The 19,838-nt window shown below is 40.3% G+C and overlaps 1 protein-coding gene across 1 annotated transcript in view; it reads left to right on the top strand.

Annotated features, from left to right (window-relative positions):
- Nucleotides 1-19,838, top strand: part of LOC117382958 (stromal membrane-associated protein 1-like) — a 158,903-nt gene that overhangs the window by 41,577 nt on the left and 97,488 nt on the right. Inside the window, exons 5-6 of the mRNA XM_033980203.2 lie at nt 14,668-14,721; nt 19,340-19,399. Coding sequence (XP_033836094.1) covers nt 14,668-14,721; nt 19,340-19,399 — 114 coding nt within the window. The remainder of the gene's footprint in view (nt 1-14,667; nt 14,722-19,339; nt 19,400-19,838) is intronic.

Below are 19,838 nucleotides of genomic sequence, written 5' to 3' on the forward strand. Positions count from 1 at the left end.
CTCCCCTGCTCCTAGTGGACTCTGACCGTTGCACAGCCATAATTGCTCTTCACATTAGAGACAAACTGGTGATGTTATGAATTTTTGATCATCTTTTGTCTCTGTCCTGGAGTTTTTTTCTTCCTCTGGAGCAAAGCCAGCAGCTTTCTGTGATCTGCGCTGTGTTCGGCCGCCTACACACTCAGTGGCTTTTATATGCAAATGAATTATTAAAAAAACAACTGATGATCACTCTCTGAGGCTGTCTGCCGATAGAGGGAAGAGGAGAGAGGGGGGAGGGAAGATGGAGAGAAAGAAAGAGGGGTGGAGAAAGATAGGAGATTAAAGCAACTGTATGAGAGATTTTGATTTGAATTTCAAAAACATGGCCTAACTGTGTCCCCAGATACGAGGTAAACATGCTCATAATTGTAATGCTGATTTATTCTTAATTACAAAACATGATGGCCAAGTTGTTTATGTTATAAATGGGTGCTTTTGTTCTCAAGACGATTATCCAATCAGAATGCAGATACATTATAAAACCAGCTATAGGGTCAAAATGAAACCGCTGTGTGCTGTCTGGATCTAATTATAAAGTGTTTTTAATCCTGCGTGAACCAGAAAGTAAGGTTGTTATCACAGTAGACAGCAAAACTCTGCACTAGTCTCTGAAAGTTGTGAAAAGGTGGATAATTAGCATGCTAGGAATGTGTTATGAAAGTGAGGAATATGTTTGGACCTCTGCAAACAATTTAAAATGAACTACTTCCGTTTTTCACGTTTTAAAATGGCAAAAAATCAGTTACTGTGCCTGAGTTTGGATTGTCCCTGAAAAATGAAGAATAAAAAACTTACTAATGAAAGAAGGGAGCGTTAAGCCATGTTAGAATGTTGTTTCTTCATCAAAAACAGACCTGGAGTTGTGTTTTGTTTCATTCACACATGTTTGAGTAATTCTTTATTAGTCTGTCTACATCTCCAAAGCTCAAAACGCTCTGTTCCACCCTGCGATGTCAGGTAACATCTTTTATGTTTTGTTGAGTAGAGATTGTGATTTCCAGGCCTGAAATTATCCAAATGATTCTAGTGAAGGTGTGTGGAGCACATGAAAAAGAGTGGAGCACTATTACCACATGACTTCACAAGGTGGAACAGAGTGTTTTCTGTTTGAGAGAGGAGCCTAAATATGCACGTTTTTTATGTTAAGCTTGTGTGAATGAAACTAAACACAACTCTAGGTATGTTTTTGAAGAACAACATTATAACATATCAGAAAATAGTTCATGATATGCCATTTTTAAGCTCTTCTCTTGCATAATAAAGGTTTTTATAATAGAATCTTAAGCATGGGTGATGTTAAAGTGCATGCATTGATCAGTGTAAACATTTCTTCCAATGAGAGATTTGATCGTGAAGTTTGACCCCTTGTCATTATAAAGCCCCTCACAGTTTTGTCCTTAATTTCAGTGGGCTTGCATCTCCACAAACCTGACTCTCATTTGGCCCTGGAGGACCTACTCCTGCTTGTCTCCATGGAAATTCTGTGTCTTTTTCTATAATATTCCGAAGTATGATTTTAACTTTCTATTTTCATGGAATCACGCAGTTGCCTTTCCATCTACAAAAAGTTACATACTATCAGCTTAATCACTTTTTTTGTTTTTAGTTTAACTTTTCATGTCAAAAAGTACATTCAGATATCACAATAATACAAGACACATGAAATATCACATTTTTTCTCATAGGGTGTGGCTGTGATCCCCATTATCGTGCCGTTTAAACCCCGTTGTGCGTATCAGGCTTTAAACCACCCTCTGCTCTCGAGCTCTGGAGCCTCGGTTCATCCCAGACGTGTCCAGGGCTCTGTGTGTGACGAGGATCAGACTGGCCTCAAAATGTCACCACCAAATCACATCACCTCTCTGCTCTCTCTCCTCTTTCTCCTCTCTCCTCTCTCTCTTTCTCCTCCCCTCACATATCTCTCTTCTCTTTCTCCCCCTCAGCTCCTTTCCTATGGCTTCTCGAGTTTTAGTCACTGCCCTGAGGTTTGAGCCCGTGTTCTCTCTTCCCCTCCCTCCCCTTTCCTCAGTCTCCTCTGGCTCTTCGAGTGTTAGTCAGCCAGTGCGCTCTCTCTCTCGCTCGCTCTCTCTTTCACCCTTCTCTCTTCCTGTCTCCTCCTCTCTACTCTGTCCTCCCTCCCATTTCCTCTCCTCGGGTTCCTGGAGTGTTATTCACTTACCTGTCTGAGGTCTGATCCAGTGCTCTGAGTCTTTCTCCTCCCTCAGTCTCTCTCTCCCTCTCATCTCCGCTGTCTCTCTGGCCCACTCTCTCTATTCCTCTTATCCATCTCTTCTCCATCTCCCTCCACTCCTCTGTTGCTCACCCTCACCCTCACCCTCTCCATGTATTCTTCTCTCCTCTGGCTCTTCAAGTGTTATCCAATGCCCTGTCTGAGCTCTCTCTCTTCCTTCCCCATCACTTCTTCATACTCTCTGCACTCGGTCTCCTTCCCTCTCTCCTCTCTGTCTCTCTCACCTACATTCTCTTTCTACCTCTCCTCTACTCTGCCTCTTTGAGTGTTATTCACTGCCCTCCCTGAGGTCTGAACCAGTTCTCTCTCTCTCTCTCTCTCTCTCCCCCTCCCCTATCTCTCCTTCATTCTCTCTGCCCTCGCTGTCTTTCCCTCTCTCCTCTCTGTCTCTCTCACCTACATCCTCTCTCTCTCCCTCTCCTCTTGCCTGGCTCCTGGAGTGTTTTTCACTGCCCTGTCTTACCAGCTCTCTGTCTCTCTTCCTCCCCTATCTCTCCTTCCTTCTCTCTGCCCTCGCTCTCCTTCCCTCTCTCCTCTCTGTCTCTCTCACCTACATTCTCTCTCCCTCTCCTCTCGTCTGGCTCTTGGAGTGTTATTCACTGCCCTGTCTGAGGTCTGATCCAGTGCTCTGTCTCTCTCGCTCTCTCTCCTCTCTCCTCTTCACTCTCTCTCGCTCTGTCTCTTTCTCTCCCTCTCAACTGCTTTGTCTCTCTGCCCCACTCTCTCCATCCCTCTCTGCCTCCCCCTCTCTCCTCTCCTCTGAGGTCTGAACCAATGCTCTCTCTTTTCCTCCCATCTCCACTTCCTTCCCTCCTCCTTGTCTCCTCTTCACTCTCTCCTCTCTGTCTCTGTCCTCTTTCTCCCTCTCCTCTCTTCTGGCTCCTCGAGTGTTATTCAGTGCCCTGTCTGAGGTCTGATCCAGGCCTGCATGGGACTATTTAGAGCCAGAGCAGAAACGTGTGCCCAAAACACCCATCCGAACACACAGCAGGATCCAGCTCAAAGGACGGCCCAGTGCTGTTTGTGTTTGTGTTACTCAGTACTCAGTCTATTAACCATGGATTTCAGAGTATTCACTGCCAAAAAAAAATTACATTTTTAAGTAATGTTTTGAATCAAGGATATTTAATTTTTTATGCCTAAATAGTTCTGTGTTAAGCAATACAAACAGCATAAGGATACATCTACATCACATATGTCAAACTCAAGGCCCGGGGGCCAAATGCGGCCCGCCACGTCATTTTATGTGGCCCGCGAGAAGGTAAATTAAGGCTTGACTGTCATTTTAAAATAAGTCTATACTGCTTTAATGTGTACATTGACAATAAACTAATGAGATTTTCCCAACAAGTCACTCTGAGAAATATTTGCAAATAATCATCCCAAATTGTTCAGGGAGAGGAAAATTGTCGGCGTGGAAGGCAGTTTCAAGAAAGGTGCTAAATGTGAATACAAGTTTGTGCTTTAAGGAGGCGGGGTCGGTCCAATCTACGTCGACGTTTTGACACCAAACACGGAGCTAAGTATGAAAAAGTTAGCCTTCAAGAAAAACAACAAATTGTCCAATAATTAAAAGGCTAAAAAAGGCTATTTTTGAAGCAGTGCTGGAGGTGTGCTCTGACCAGATACACACTTTTAAAATGTCAGTTTATCAGGAAATACACAGTGACATGGAGTTACACAGACACGTAATATTTGCAAGTTGAATAAGTAATAAATACAGAAACAGTTATTTAGCAAGTTTAAAAGTAGTTACATTTATTTTACGTGACATTTGTTTATATTTAGTGACATTTATCCTGCCGCACAGTCACATCTGGCCCTTGATGGCGGCCATTTTGCTGATGTGGCCCTCGGTGAAAATGAGTTTGACACCTCTGATCTACATAGTAATGTTTCTCATGAACAATCAGCCTCCTGCTTGTCTCCCTGGAGATTTGTTTTGCCTGAAATGTTCAACAGTATAGCATTAAACTGGTTTGTGTTGTATGTATTTAATTACAGCTGTTTTTTGATAAATGAATACCTTTTAAAAACATGCATTCTTACCATAAGCGGCGGCGTCTTTCCACAGAGCTGACCTGTAACTTGGTCTGGTGAAGTTTCCCCACGGAGAAAGATATGTTTAAGGTCATACTGTGGAAAAATCCAGGCAAAGCAAAGTGACAACAAAAAGGTGACAGACTTTACATCAGAAAAGTTACATATCATACATATACATATAATTTGTCCATATTTTGCGTAACTGACTTGAACTTTTGACCCTGTTCCTGTGTTGTTTCTTCTCCAAGACACATGCACTATCTGGAGTTTTATATTTTATTTTATTCATACATGTAAATAACCTTGCGTATTCAGTTGGTTCATAAACTGAGTGTGACGTCACCCATAACGCTTAACAACGCTAATCAAACCTGTTGCTTACACTACCAGGAGCAACCTCAGTGAAAGAAGGCAACTGATTTGTCTGTTATTAATGTTCATATCTTTATTTATGGGCAAAATAAGGAAATAAAAATACCAGGTTCGTGTAGAGCGGGTTAATATGAACATTTTAAGACCAAAATGACAAGTGTGACAGCAGCAGTTACAGAGAGAGGGGACACAGTCTTTCAATACAAAGTGAATTGGAGCCAGAGTCTGCTTTTAATCTACAATCTGTTTAATCTGTTTTACCAACTCACCTGATTAAACATGTCTTCTGAATAGGAAAGAGCAATTGTTTGAGCCTTATTTTGGTATTTCTTTTCTTTTTTTATGTGAAATATGAACTAAAAATATCTCCTAGCCTCCAAACCTGAGACAACAGACCGCCCAGCAGACCGCCCAGCAGTGTGAAAAAAAGAAAAAAAAAGTCCCCAACCGACTTAACTTCAGGCGTGGTATTTCTTTGTTGTAATAAATGCTTCTTGGCAGTTACTTTACTACAGTTGGAAGTCCCTTTATTTCCCTTTGTGCAGAGCCAAATAACAGTCAGTGTGTTTGGTTTGTAAAAGGGATGCCAAATTCTCTCGGCCAAATCCCACACTGCTTTGGTTTTGCTTTTGTTTTGGTGTTTTGTGCTGGTGTATAATGAAGCCGCATTCGTACGTTTGTCATTTTTTGGTCTGTATTTGATTGTTGTGGTAACTTGTCAGCAGTGAACCAGATCTGAGACAGGATCTTGGTCAGGGGTAGCTAGCAGGAAGATTGTACATGTTTGAGGTTGATTGGGAAAACTGGAGCACTTGGAGACAATCCTCTAGGGACCAAGTGCACCCCTAACTGTATTTGTTTTTAAAGGACAAAAAACAAAAAAACTAGGCTATATTTTTCATGTTGTGCGCTTAGAATCTACCAGTATTTCACGTTACTGGCTCTACGTACGTCACATTTGAGACGTTTTCAGATTTGGTATTGATATCAACCAATAAAGCAGAGCGGCATTTATTTCCTTAAAATATAAATAACGTACTAAATAAACAAATTGACTTTCTGGGACAACAATAACCAGTAAAACCTAAGTAAAAGTCTGATTTTGTCTTTTTTTTACGCTATTACCTGATAAATATATAGAAAGCTCAACAACATTTTAAATTAAATTAGATTTTTGTTCAATCAGGAGCTAATTAAGTTTGAGATTCAGAGGATACATTTTAATTGAGCTGGGAAATCAGAGCACCCAGAGAAAACCTAAACAGACACAGTAAGAACATGCAAACTCTATACATAAAGACCCACACCTGCTCGGGGAATCCAACCTGAAACTTTCTTGCTGTGAGATGACAGCGCTAACCTCTGCACCACCATGTTTTCCGAGTACTTTTCCAGACTAATCTTGTTTTTGATGTATTTTGAGTCTTGCCACACTCCTGCATCCAGTCCTCCATCTTTTAAGAGCACCAAAGTCTCCTTCAGAAGCCTCCTTTTTACTACTGCATTTATTTCTGCAGTTTAAAAGGACTAAAAGCTGTGAGTAAAGCCTGCATCAAAACTCCAACATCCAACTCCAGATCTCTTCTTCTCCTCCTAAACTACCCCGGGCTCAGTTTAAAAGGCTAAAACCTCAAAACCTGACACCATGTTACTGCATACTATAGTTAGAATAGTCATGGAAGTATAGAAATGACTAGGGATTGGCAATATATCCATCCCATTCAAAAGATATAATAGTTTATTTTTGAAATTGGTATTCGCTTTGATAACAGTCGTAATTTTTCATCATTCTGAAACCCATGGTAAGGCTCGATCTGGTGTAGGAATTGAACTCAAAACCCACTGGTGCACCACTTTAGAACAACCCCGTCTGCTTATTTCTGTCTGAAGTTTAAAAGTAAAGCCCCAGTATCAAACGCATCAAAACTCCAACATCCAACGCCAAATCTCCTCCTCTCCTCTAAAACTACCCCGGGCTCAGACTCGCACGGCTCCGTCTCACTGAGGACAAAACACTTGCCAATCTTCACTTCTTTTCCTCCCTCTTTTCCTCCCTCTTGTTGTGTTCATTTTTCTATTGTTTTTTCGCTCGCGGTGAAAGAAGGATGTGCGCTCACGTCTTAGGCAGCTCTGTCTCCGGGCTCCGCTCTGTCTAAACTTCATCAGACTTTGATGTGAACAGGGCTCTAAACAGGCTCTGGGCAGATCAGGGGATAAAGGGAGGAGGAGGAGAGGCGGAGGGAGGGAAGGAGAAGAGAGGAGGGGAGGATGAGGAGAGAGGGAGATGATGTAAGAGAGGAGGAGACGAGGGGAGAGACTGGGATGCGGACAGGGCTTTAAACAGGCTCTGGGGTGATGAGTGGATAAAGGGAGGAGAGGAGGAGAGAGAGGAGGAGGGGGTGAGGAAGAGAGGAGAGGGGGAGAGGATGTGAACAGGGATCTAAACAGGCTTTGAGCGGATGAGGGGATAAAGGGAGGAGGAGGAGAGCGGAGGGAGAGGAGGAGAGGATGTGAACTCGATTTGGGCTGAGGAGTGGATAAAGGAGGGAGGAGAGAAGAAGAGAGAGGGAGGAGGAGGAGAAGATGAGGGAGGGAGGAAAGAAGAAGAGAGAGGGAGGAGGAGAAGATCAGGGAGGGAGAGAAGGAAAGAAGAAGACGAAGGGAGGAGGGAGGGAGAGGAGAGGACGAGAGAATATGAACAGGACTCTAAACAAGCAGATGAGGTGATAAATGGAGGAGGTGCGAAAAGAAGGGAGGGAGAGCAAGAAAGGAGGGAGAGGATGTGAACAGGGCTCTAAACAGGTTCAGAAGAGGAGAAGGGTGAAGCAGGTGAAATGGAGGGAAGCAGAATGCAAGAGGGAGGGGTGAAGGAGGAGAGGAGAAGGGGAGGGTTAGAGGAGTAGAGACGAGGATGGAAGCGGAAATGAAAGAAGGGAAAGAGCGAGAGAATAGAGTGAGTGTGTAGAGGATGGAAAGATTTTAGAAAGGCGAGAGTCTAGAGCTGAATAATAATAATAATAATCATCATCATCGTCATCATCACATTTCTTTATAAAGTGCCTTTTGTGTTTGTTAGCAATAAGAGGAGCTTTCCAAAGGCGTAATAAAAACAAACATACTGTGCAGTACAGAAAATAATTGATTATGGAGAAGAACAAGATAACCCATTTAGTGCAAATGAGTGGCATGAATTATAAAGGCAGCAACATGAACCTTCTCTATTCTTTGTGGTTTTCAGTAGTCCTGCACAAGAGGAGTGCATGGAGTGTGGTTTTGTAGCATGATGTTGTAAAATAAGGTGAACTTTGTCGGTAGCATTTTCACACTGTTTCTGTTGCCTGACCAGCCAATTTAACGCACACTTTGTTGTCCTCATATGGAATTTGTCGTCTGCATTTGACCCATCCTTCAATATCTCTGGAGCACTTCATCAAGAGCCTACCCAGACACAGAGAGAACATGCAAACTCCACACTGAAAGGTTGTTGTTCTTGTTTTGAAGCATGAGTACTACCACTCAGTACCACTCAGCCACTGTGCTGCCGAACCAATCCCTTCCACAGTCTGTTCAAATCTAAAAAAAGGTCTAAAATTGGACCATAGAGCATGACAAACCTCCGTCTTAACCAAAGCCGCTAATTTGTGGCACATGTTTCTCAAATGCCTCTCCAAAATTCTTGTATCATTCAGAGCAAAATGTATCACTTCTTTTACCGGAGATAAATAAGAGTTTGATGCTTTGATAATTGATTTTGCCGTTTCTCAGTCCTCTGCGTTGTTTTTTGTTTTTTGTTTCCCTTTTTCCTCCTAAACCGCCATGTGTGTCGGTTATTCCACCTGTCAATCAAACCCTCTGGATTCAGGGAGACAGGATAACTTCCAGACCCACTCATCTTGTAAAGTTTTGTCAAAGGTAACTGTTTTTGTAGCTTTATTATTACTGCCTCTACTTGACACACTTTATAACACATGGACAAAACTCAAGACCTGGGTTTGGACATGAACCTAGCTAGCTTGGCAAAAAAAAAAAAAAAAAAAATCCTCTGTTTTTTCTTTTGTTGGCTTGTTGCCTAGCGCAGGGTTTCTGCTCCCGTTTAAATATTCACCATCACAAGCAAAATGAAATCGCTGAAGCAACATTTTTCACCTGCAGATTTGAGCCATCCTGAAGCATTTATATATTATTTTTCATGCCTTTATATTTTAAATACTCCTCACATTTATTTTTATATTGTGAGGAATCAGTACAGTTTGGTAATATTTCCAATAAACTCTGCTGTTACGAATGCCAATCACCTTTTATTGTTGTTTTGTGACACTTGTGGATCAGAATTGGTGCTATTGCTGATATATTATTCTACCTCTGTGCTACTTTCAGCAGCTTTTTAAATTTTAATATCTACTATTTCAAAGGCCTTTTATCATAACATTTTGGCATTTTTAGTTTTTAAGTTATTGCAGCATTAAATAAACAATAAATACTACTTTCCATCATAAAAAATACAATAAAATGAGTTAACAGCACATTTTTTTCTTCAGTATTTGTGTCTAGGCTTGTGACGATAACAAAATTTGATGTGCGAAGAAAATATTGACGATAAACGATAATATTTAAACAAATTTATAACTGACAGAAAAATCCTGAAGCACGATTACCACGCAAAAACCTATTCTACATCTACAATATTGTTAAAAAATCATGAGCTGCAATAGATAAATAGCAGAATTAAACACTTTCATTCTTAGTTTGTATCTATAATGAGTCATAGAAGTGATTTATTCAATCTTTTACAGTTCAGATCTTATCATATAGCCAAAAAAATGCAAAAAAAATCCCAGTAGTGCAAAGAAAAAGTACACACAATAAATACTGACCCAATGTATCTGATCTGAATCCCAACCACCATTTTGTGAACTGAGCAATATTATTACAAGATTATGGTGCAAGCTAATCATAATCTCAATTTGAATGAATCACAGATTGCAAAGGCTGCAGTTATGTAGGTTATAATTACATATTTGTATAATAGAGAACTAAACATTCCTGTGTCTCCATGGGGGCTAATCACATATAAAACCTGCTAACCCTTTAAACCTACAGGAGCTTATTCTCCTCTGTGGGAACATATCCGACCATTTTATACCATTTTAAGCATGGATGTTGGGGAACTGCTTGACTCTTGTTCAGCGCTACAAGATTAATTGCGAGTTAGCAAATAACGACTTCTGTCATTTTTGAAGTACCATCATTTCTGCCACAAACAACCAAATCTCCTGTCTTATTCTGCATGAAAAACCTGCTAACCTTGTATTTTAGATCTATGCAAACATGTTCTGAAATGTGATTCTTGTATTAGTTTGTCAGCTCATATTCCAGTCTTTTTTGTCAATACTTCTGGACGTGTTTAAAATGGGAACTTTAAACAGAATCCTATTATTTAAACATAAATCGCAAATCTAATCGCAGTCACAATGCTTGTCAGAAAAATCGCATTTAGATACTTTTCCCTATTAGTGAGGCTTGTTTTTCTATTTTTAGATTGCAGAAAGATAACATTGATTTGTCTTCTTAGAAATGAAATGCTTTGAAGCTGAAGATGCAGCTTTATACGGAGACAAAAGTGTATATCAGCAACTTTCCACAGCTCATTATGAAGAATATTTCAAGTGTCAGCAAATGTGTGAGAGAGGCCTAATGTATGAATGATTATACTACCAATAGTACGACATCACACAAATGTTGGTATAATTTTTTAAATATGTGTGTGTACAGTTTTACTTTAGCATAAAATATTGCACTTACATAAACTGTATGGATCCAACGCTCTTACAGTTGTTGAAAAAAGATACTAGAATCACAGCTGAACCTGGGTTGCTAGTGCCTTAATCTGCAGATAGAAGACACATACGTGTTTTTCTCATTCTCAGCACTGATTAATGTTTGACTGTAGGTGCTGAGGTTTAAGTAGTGACGATTCAGATCAGAGAGAGTCCTTTTAGGTTTAAACCAACTGGATTTCAGCATTGAAACTGGCAACCCAAAATGAGAGATTCACGTGAGACTCATTCTGTTTTCTGATTGTATCGTCGTCTTGAGAATCAAAAGACTAAATTATAACATAAACACCGTGCGTCCTGTATTTTTTGTAATTAAGAATAAATCGGCATGAGAATTGCTGTCAGTAAAGCTATATTTGATTTGAACATATCCCTCTTATCTGGGGACACAGTTATGTTAGGTTATGTTTATGGAATTTAAAATCACAATCTTACATACAGTTCCTTTAATGTAGAACATGAAAATACCTTATTATTAATGGTGCAGGCTTTTATTCTAATTCTTGATTCCCATATTAGTGCATGTGACTTTATGCAGTATGTTTTTTTAATCAAACACAGAATCACCAAAGCAAGTATTTAGCAAAACCCAAAGCAGTTAATGTGCCAAGTCTGTCCCAGATACACCATCATTTGATCAGACTCCAGTACAGAGAGTCCATAGATTTGTAAACTGGGTCTTCTCTTTTAAATGCAAACAACAGCTTCTGTAGAACCTCTGGAGACACATCACTGAGAGATTATCACAGAGCCAGATGGGCAGGAGAAAGCACAGTATCCCAGCCTCATGGTGTCTGTTTGAAATGTGGTTTACAGCTTTCATATTAAAGACAGAGGCAGAGATACCGGTCTGACAACATACAAAAGAAATCATGCTTTTCCCTAAAGCCTGCTGGGAAATGATGACTTAATCCAGTTTTTGTCAAGCCTGTCCAAAACGCTACAGTCCCAGATGCAGAGAGATGTGCGAAGATCAGACAAAATGCAGCGATATATCTAAAAAAAAAAGAAAAGACATTTCAGTGGGGAGTCTAATACAGTGGGGAGTCTAATGCTGCGTTCATGTGGTCCTTGGGAACTCAGCATTCCAAGATTCTATGATTTGAGTCCTGCTTAGTCTTGGTTCGATTATGTTCTAGTCCTGGTTTAGTGCTGTTCTAGTCTAGTCCATGTTTTTTTTGCCAATTTAGTCCCAGTTTTGACGCGGTGTTGCAAATGTGAACACAACCATAATGATAACTTAGTGGTAAGTTACTGTTAGAAGATGAGCTGTAATTCACTTGACTGACAACATGACTAAAGCTGGAAAATGAACACAATGTAATTACAGAATCCCCAAAGCATGCTGGGAAATGATGCTTAATCCAGTTTTTGTCGAGTCCAAAACACCACAGGCTCAGATGCAGAGCGATGTGCACGTTTGCAGTCCCTGATAAAATCCATGTAGCTTTTCTCTGTGGTGCTACAGAAATGAAGATAAGAATAAATGTATGTATTTATGGGGATTTGGAGATATGAAAAAGACATGTGAGTGTGGAGCCTGAAGCTACATTTTCAGTATGCTTTATTAGAGTTTGTTCATGTGGTTATAACGCCCACCTCTGCATGTAAGTATGTAAAAACATTAAACTAAACATGGAATCATTTTCAGTGTTGCACATGTTAACACGTTCAGTCAAACAATCAAATAACTTTACGGTTAAGTAGGGGACTATGGGAGAGTCACTGTTTGAAAAAAAAAAAAAAAATCCAAACTTATTATCCACAAACATTTAACCTTAATTATTTGTCGAAGATTATCTCTACAAACTTGGCATTTTAATCTTGTGCCTTAAAGTTCTTTCACCTGACAAATGAACACAGCTCCTTCTCTCCTCGTTCTATCTCTCAGGTGGTGCAGAGGTCAGTGGACTCTCATAGACTGTATTTTTCTAAACGTGCTCTGAAATAAACTCCTGCATGGTCAGAGACAGGTCAGAGTTCACAGGTCACAGGCAGGGTAATGCAGGTTGCGCATGTGTCTGCTCTACAAGATCTCTGTATAATTGTGCTTTGACACTAGTCTGTGCACTAAAGCTGCAGTCACCCTCGGATCAGGGTGGTCACTGGAGCGAGGCCGAGAGAAATCTGCTTCATTGGATTTAATTAACGACTTTTAGTTCAGGCCAAGGACAATCTTTGTTTAGGACATTGGAGAAAGTGCACAAAGATGTACACATTTAAGCCTATGTCGAGGACAGTGATAGTCAATGTGAGGGTGAATAATTGTGAATGAATTAAACTTTTCTGGTGTAGCGTCCACCACCTAATTATTTCATGGAGATGTTGTTACTTTGCCTGGAATGCTCTACAGTATATCAGGCATCCAGAACAGATGCTGAAGGAACCGCAGCTGGTCCTCTCCACTCAGAGGAGAAAGGCTCTACTCCAAGCTTCTTTCATACTCTGAGTTTCTCAGAGCTCATCTTCAAGGGAATGCCTAGCCACCCTGTGGTGGGGGGTGGGAGTGTGTGTTGGGGTGGGGGGTTGTTTGGTTATGATTATTGATGTGTTGGGGTTGGGTTGTTGGGCTGTCGGGTGGCTGGGTGGGTTTGGTGGGTGGGACTGATTTTAATGCTTTGTAAAGCACTTTGTGTTACTTTTTTTTTGTATGAAAAGTGCTATATAAATAAAGTTTGATTTGATTTGATTTGTGGTGGAAACTCATTTTGACCACTTTTATCTGCAATCTCGTCCTTTCGGCCATTACTGAAAACTTTGTCCTATAATCTTTTAATCTTGACTTTGTTTTTAACTCTAACGTAGCTTGACAAAAACACAGGTAACAGTTCTAGTGGAATTAGCTCCACCTAACTTTAAATTTGAATCTGAAACTTGAGCAAATAAAAAGCGTGGAGATGTGTATGAGTTTTTAGAGATAATTTAGTTACTCACTGGTTGTCGTTTGGGGTGTTTTCATCATTTGAGTAAAATGCAGCTAAAACAATCACTCCATAGCCCAGCACTGTTTATATTAATGATTTTACTGAGATGCTTTCAGTCGTAAGCACAGACTTTGATGGTTTAGTCATTACAGGTGTTTTTAATGTACATGTGGATAATGTGCTTGACAGAAACACTAAAGAGCTCAGTTCTGTCCTTGAAACCTTTGGTCTGACTCAGCATGTCAGCGAGTTCACTCACAACAGAGGACACACTCTGGACCTGCTCATTACAAAAGGAGTAAATATTTCAAATGTCAATGTGGTGGACATTGCTCTGTCTGGTCATTTCTGTGTTTTATTTGACCTGTCTGTTATTCCCAAAGCACCGGCAGTTCTTCGAAGAAGACACGTAAATGATAACACAGGTGCACTGTTCATGGTAATGGCTCATGTTCTAATGCTGATGATTTGTTGAACTCTGTGACATCGAATTATTCGAATGTTCTGGACACCATTTCCGTGATGAAGGTTAAAGTGGTTAAAGATGAGCAGAAAGCCCATCCAGGAAAGGCACAGGTACAGTCAGGGCACAGAAAAGGGAGAGAGCGGGAATGGAGCAAGTCAAAGCCTGCTCTCTGGCCTTTCCAAATGAGCATCAAGACAGTTTAGTACATCCAGAACGCTGCTGCTCGGGTCCTGACTAGAACCAGGAAGTACAAGCACATTTGTCCTGTGCTCAGGTCTCTGCACTGGCTCCTGTGGCTCAGAAAATAGACTTTAAATCAGCTCTGCTTGTGTTTCTCCATGGCCTTGCACCAAAGTATTTCTACAACATGTTAGTGCCATATGAACCATCTCGTAGTCTGAGGACTCAACATGGGGAATCAGCATTTCAGTTTTATGCAGCTAAAACCTGGAACAGTCTTCCTGAAGATGTGACACAGGAATCTACTTGACAATATTTAAATCCAGGCTAAAAACAGTTCTGTGTACCTGCACAAGTGACCAAAAGGTTTTTATGCTTCTTTTAATGTTATTTGTATGCTGATTATTTATGTTTTGATTTGTTTGTATTGTGATTTTGATGTCTTTCCTATTCTGCAAAGCACTTAGAATTACTTTGTGTACAAATTGTTTTTTTTTTTTTTACAAATAAACTTACCTTGCCTGATGTTGTGTTCATTTCTGTGTTTTTCAGCAGAAGTCTGAAGTTACTGCCTCTCCATCATCCCAGGACAAGAGCAAGCCAGAGGTACGCACTGTTCCAACTGTCTCCTACATATTTAATAACACATAGTCAGATACTGTACATCTGTAAATAAAGATATGCCATTTTGACTCAATGGTTCAAACTAAAGTAGTGTGTGGAGACTGGAGTGATTTCTCTGATCACTCATCATCCGTGAAGAACAATAATAATGTGTTTTTCAGTAGGGAATGTTTTAAACATTGTAGTTACATTATTTTAAACCACTAAAATATAACAAAAGTTCACAAGGTTATTCCTAAAAATATTAAGATATTCAATTTGAGCATGTATCACCCTGTACTGATCTGAGGTCTCAACTTCACAGTGTTGATGTTCCTTTAATCCTCTCCCTTGTTTTCCAGTCCTTTATAATCTATGTAAATGAGTCCAGCCTCTCTCACTTCCAACCGCGCCCGTGTTGACATTGCGTTATAATTTGGCCTTGTTTTTTCTGGCAGCTCTGTGTCTCTGAGTCTATTAAGCTCAAGCTAATTAGGCTGTGTCAGTCCAACAGCACAGACAGGGGCAGGCTCTATCTGTATATCTGCGTGGTGAGGGGTAGATTTTGGATCGCATAATAATTTCCTCTCAGGGTCGGGACATAAAGTTTACACCAGTTTAAACCACAAACAACTTGTACTTTTTCACTTTTAGGGTTGAGTATTCCATCAAAAATCCCTCATGGTGGTTGTACACTATCTCCCACCCCTGCCTCCTTTTCGTCTCGCTGGAACCAAAATCCAGACAAACCCCAGTGTGATCACCCGCACAGCCAACAGAAGATTCTGCACATGAGCTTGACACATACTCTTGGCATCCAAGGAAACCTCTGTGAGCAACGCTTGTTGTATTTTAGCATCAACAGTACAATCTGTTTGCTAGTGCTATGGCATAGCACTATGACATAGTACTATGACAAAGTGCTATGTCAACAACGTCCTTTAAGACCTGACTTGAATTCGATGTGCTTAAAATCCACATATTTCCACATGAAGATACTCTGGTGACCAATCACATTGCTCCTTTGACAAAGATTCACACCACTGATTACAAATTCACAAACTCGTTTGAGGCACATGACACTCTCCAGATCAAATGCACAATGCCCACAAAGCTACCTTTTGCTGGCTTCATACGGGCAACGGGAAGATTTATAATTATATCTGTAATACATGTAGTGTATGAGGGGACACTACATATGACATACATCCAATAACATGGATGTCATTTACAGTTTCAACTTTCTGTGGAGCCAGTTGATACTGACACTGACATTACACTGGGTCACACTGGGACAGACATGTACCTCTATGGCAGAATGTTCAGCAGTTATAATGCACACATTGGCAAATACTATCAAAAAGTTTTAAGATTGTCTGAAAACTAAAGAAAAAACACGTAGATGTAAACAAGACATTTTCAGGAACCTGTGATCAATATGAGCGTTCATGGTCCTGTTTAGGTGTTTGGTTTTCAGCAAAAATGGTGAGAACTGAAAAAACAGTTGGCTAATGCTAGCTAGCTAGTGAATGTAAATTTATGTGTGAGAGACTTGTTTAACAGCACAAATCACTGTTGATCCAGTGAGGTCTGTTCTGTATGTTCAGATTGTGTTGAAATAAAGCTCAAATTAAAGTCTAGCAGAGTTTCAGACAGCAGCACTGCACTCCCCTGGGGAATGTTGATGACATCAGCTCCTAAGTATCAATAGAGATCGACATTGAAAGCCAATTTGAATGCTGGCAAATTCAGCCATGTTTGTTTTTAGTCAGCAACATCTCCATAGAGTAACCACAGGGTTGGCTGATATGCCAAAAATTTAATCACAATTCATGTACGTTGTCCATAAGAGGTTAATAAAGGAGAGTTCATACTTCACTGTGATTGGTTAAATCCATCTGTCACCTGAGTGGGTGGGGAAATGTGTCTGTGTGAGAGTGTAGAGCTGCATTAAACAGAGAAGCACTGCATCACAATATCTCAAAATAGTCTGTCCATAGGGGTTAGATTTGATTTTGTTGTTGGCATAGTAGTAGTAACAGCAGTAGTTGTAGTACATATACCCCACAAACAGAGCAGAGCGAGAGCAGTGTCAGCCAACAACAGAAAATCCTCCAAACATTTCCCATTGTTTACCTCTGTCAGTACAACACAAGCCTGTGTCACTGTGTCAGCATAGAGATGTGTTAGTGTTAGCCTGTGTACTATAGACACAGAGGGAGACAGGAGAACAGAAGGCTGTTCTTTACTGAAATCTGATGGCTGTGCGCTTAAAGAACCATATTATGTAAATTGTGTTTTTAACCATGTTATATTCTTACCCCCCTTACCAAAACATACCTGGAGTTGTATTTTGCTTCATTCACGGTTGTTTCATTAATCCATTATTCCAATATTGCCATCTCTGAGTCTCAAAAATTTACTTTTTGTATTTTGCCCAGATTGTTGCCTCACAGGTTAAAATCCGGACTTCCCCTACGCAGTTTTTAAGCACATATGCTATCACAGGACATCCCCAAATGCAGACATGATTTTAAGTTGGACTGTGAAATCCTTATCCCAAGGTAACTAAAAGCATGTTTTAAAGGAAATTAAAACCACAAGAATGCATAATATGAATTGATAAACTAACACAAGCATCCCATGGATTTCAGAACAGGTCTTCGAAGTCAAAACTGTAAGATTAGCAGGTTTTAATTTAAAGCAGAAAGGAGGATAATTTTGTTATTTGCAGAGAACGTTTTGATACTTAAATAATTGCAGTCTTTGTAATTTCCTAATTGTGACTCTTCAAACTTCAATTTTGATATATTTTGCAACTCTAATCTAAAACGTTTCTTTGGCTTCTTCTGGTCATTAGTGAGGTCCATTAGAATTTAGCTTCCACAGATTTTTGCCCTTATACCAAACAGCAGTGCTAACCTGAAACCACTAGCATACAAGCTAATGATGGCGGCACATCAGGACAGAGCAGAGGACATTAAAATCACATTAGGAAACCACAGCTGGAAGAGTTTGTTCTTAATGACCAGCTATAAGGCTAATAGATTTATCATTATGGTGTTTAGGTGAGGAAACACAGAGGATCTCTCCCATAGTCAAGTCATTCTGAAAACCCGTGGCCATAAATTGCATGCATGTTTTCTTTAAAGATTCACCATGTAACTTTCCTGCTGCTGAGTCCATACCTGCTTGTCTCCATGGAGATATGCAAATGGCTGTGCTGAAACTTGCAAAAACACCAAAATTAACCTTATTAAACCTGGAACAAGGTCTTCATCAGGACTAAACCAGGATCAAACCATGCAGGGCAACAAAGTTACACAGTGTACCTTTAAAATGGATGCAAGTATTTGTTTTGCAGCAACACAAAATGACAAAACACACTAATACAATACTATAAATACACAAATTTCAACATTAACAAGCGGTATAATGTCAGAATCCTAACATCTCCCATGAGTCTCTTGTGAAACTCATTGTAGATCATTTTGATGAAAAACTAATTTAAGTTTTGTACTTCCCAGATTTCGTATGTTCGTAGTTTTTCCTGCCGGGGATCCTGACTCTGAGATCTCAGATCTGGATAACTGCCAACAGAATTTTAAAGAGAGGATATTGTGCAAAATCGACTTTTTGGAGCCTTGTGCCTTATTAAAACATTGTTCCCTCATCAAAAACTGAAGAGGTTTTATGTCATCCATGCATGTTTGAATAATTTAGCGATCCCTCATGGGTGCTATTCGAATCTAACATCACCCGTGCTCCTGTATGACCATTTTGAGTGACTGAAAAGGTAGGGAGGAAGAACTAAACTTAAACTTATAAAACATGTTAATACGTTGTTTTTGGTGAATATAGTATTTTAACAATAACAGGTGACGTTGATCTAAATGTTATGTGTAGTTCATACCCCCTAGTGTAATACCCTCTTTTTAAGGCTGGTTAAAGAATGAGACATCAACAATAAGTGTAATTCTCCCCTTTTGGAGTTTGACAGTTCATAAACAGTCTCTCACTCACATTTAGCCGTAACAGTGCAGAGGTGAAAGACTCTGTCCTCAAGGTCACAGCTGTTTGCTCAGGAGGAGATTGTCCCTTTAAATTTGCGCAGCGGTTTTCAAATCCCTCGGTAAACATCGACCCCCCTATCTCTTTCCCTCTCCTCTTTCTCTCTCCTCTCTCCCTTTTCTGCCCCTCAATCTTCCATTCCACTCTCTCCCCTTCTCTGTCTATGTCACCTCTCTTTCTCTCCCCTCTGTCTCCCCCTTTCTCTCTCCCCTTCTGTCAACCACTTTCTTTCTCTCTCCCTCTTTCACACCCCCTTTCTGTCCTTGTTTCTCCTCCTCTTCCTCTCTCCTCTTTTCTCTTTCTCTCTCCCTTTCTTTCATCCTATCCCTCCCTTCCCTCCCCCTCTCTCCTTCCCTATTCTACCCTCTTCTCCCTCTCACTTTCTCTCTCAATATCCCGTCTTTCTTTCTCCTTCTCTCTCGCCCCCCTCCACCTCTATCTCTCACCCCCCTCTTTCTCCTTCTCTTCTCTTTCTCCCCCTCCCCTCCTCCTCTGCTGTCTCTACCTGTCTCTGAATGTACTCTGACACCTGTCCATGTTGTTTTTACAGAAGGAAAAGAAAAAAGAGGAGAAGAAGCGAGAGAAGGAGACTGAGAGACACAACCCAAAGGTAAGTAAACTCTGAACATGAAACAGTGAGGAGTGTGTGTAACTGAGCTATGTCTGACTGTAGACTAAAGGGCTTTGGAATAAATTGGAGCAGATTGGACCATTCCTCAGTAGTTTTGGGATGCGTTCACACTTCTACACACACATGCAGCTAAACATGGACTAGACCAGGACCAATGTCGCTTTCACATGGTGTCGGATAAACTGTAAATACAACTTTCCCAGTAGAAATGTACATGAACACTGCACCATTTGCTCAAATCAGAGAAATGGGAATTTTGGTGGAAGTCAAATGAAAATTCCTAACAAATAAGACTGATTGCAAGAAATTTTGTGTCAAGTGAAGATTAAGTTTGAGATAACTTCTGTAGGCAATAATTTGTGCTCAAAACATTGAGTCACAAATTGATACAGAGTGTTCTCCTCACTCGACCAAAAGC

Source organism: Periophthalmus magnuspinnatus, chromosome 15, assembly GCF_009829125.3.
Source record: "Periophthalmus magnuspinnatus isolate fPerMag1 chromosome 15, fPerMag1.2.pri, whole genome shotgun sequence".
NCBI classification, from domain to species: Eukaryota; Metazoa; Chordata; class Actinopteri; order Gobiiformes; family Gobiidae; genus Periophthalmus; species Periophthalmus magnuspinnatus.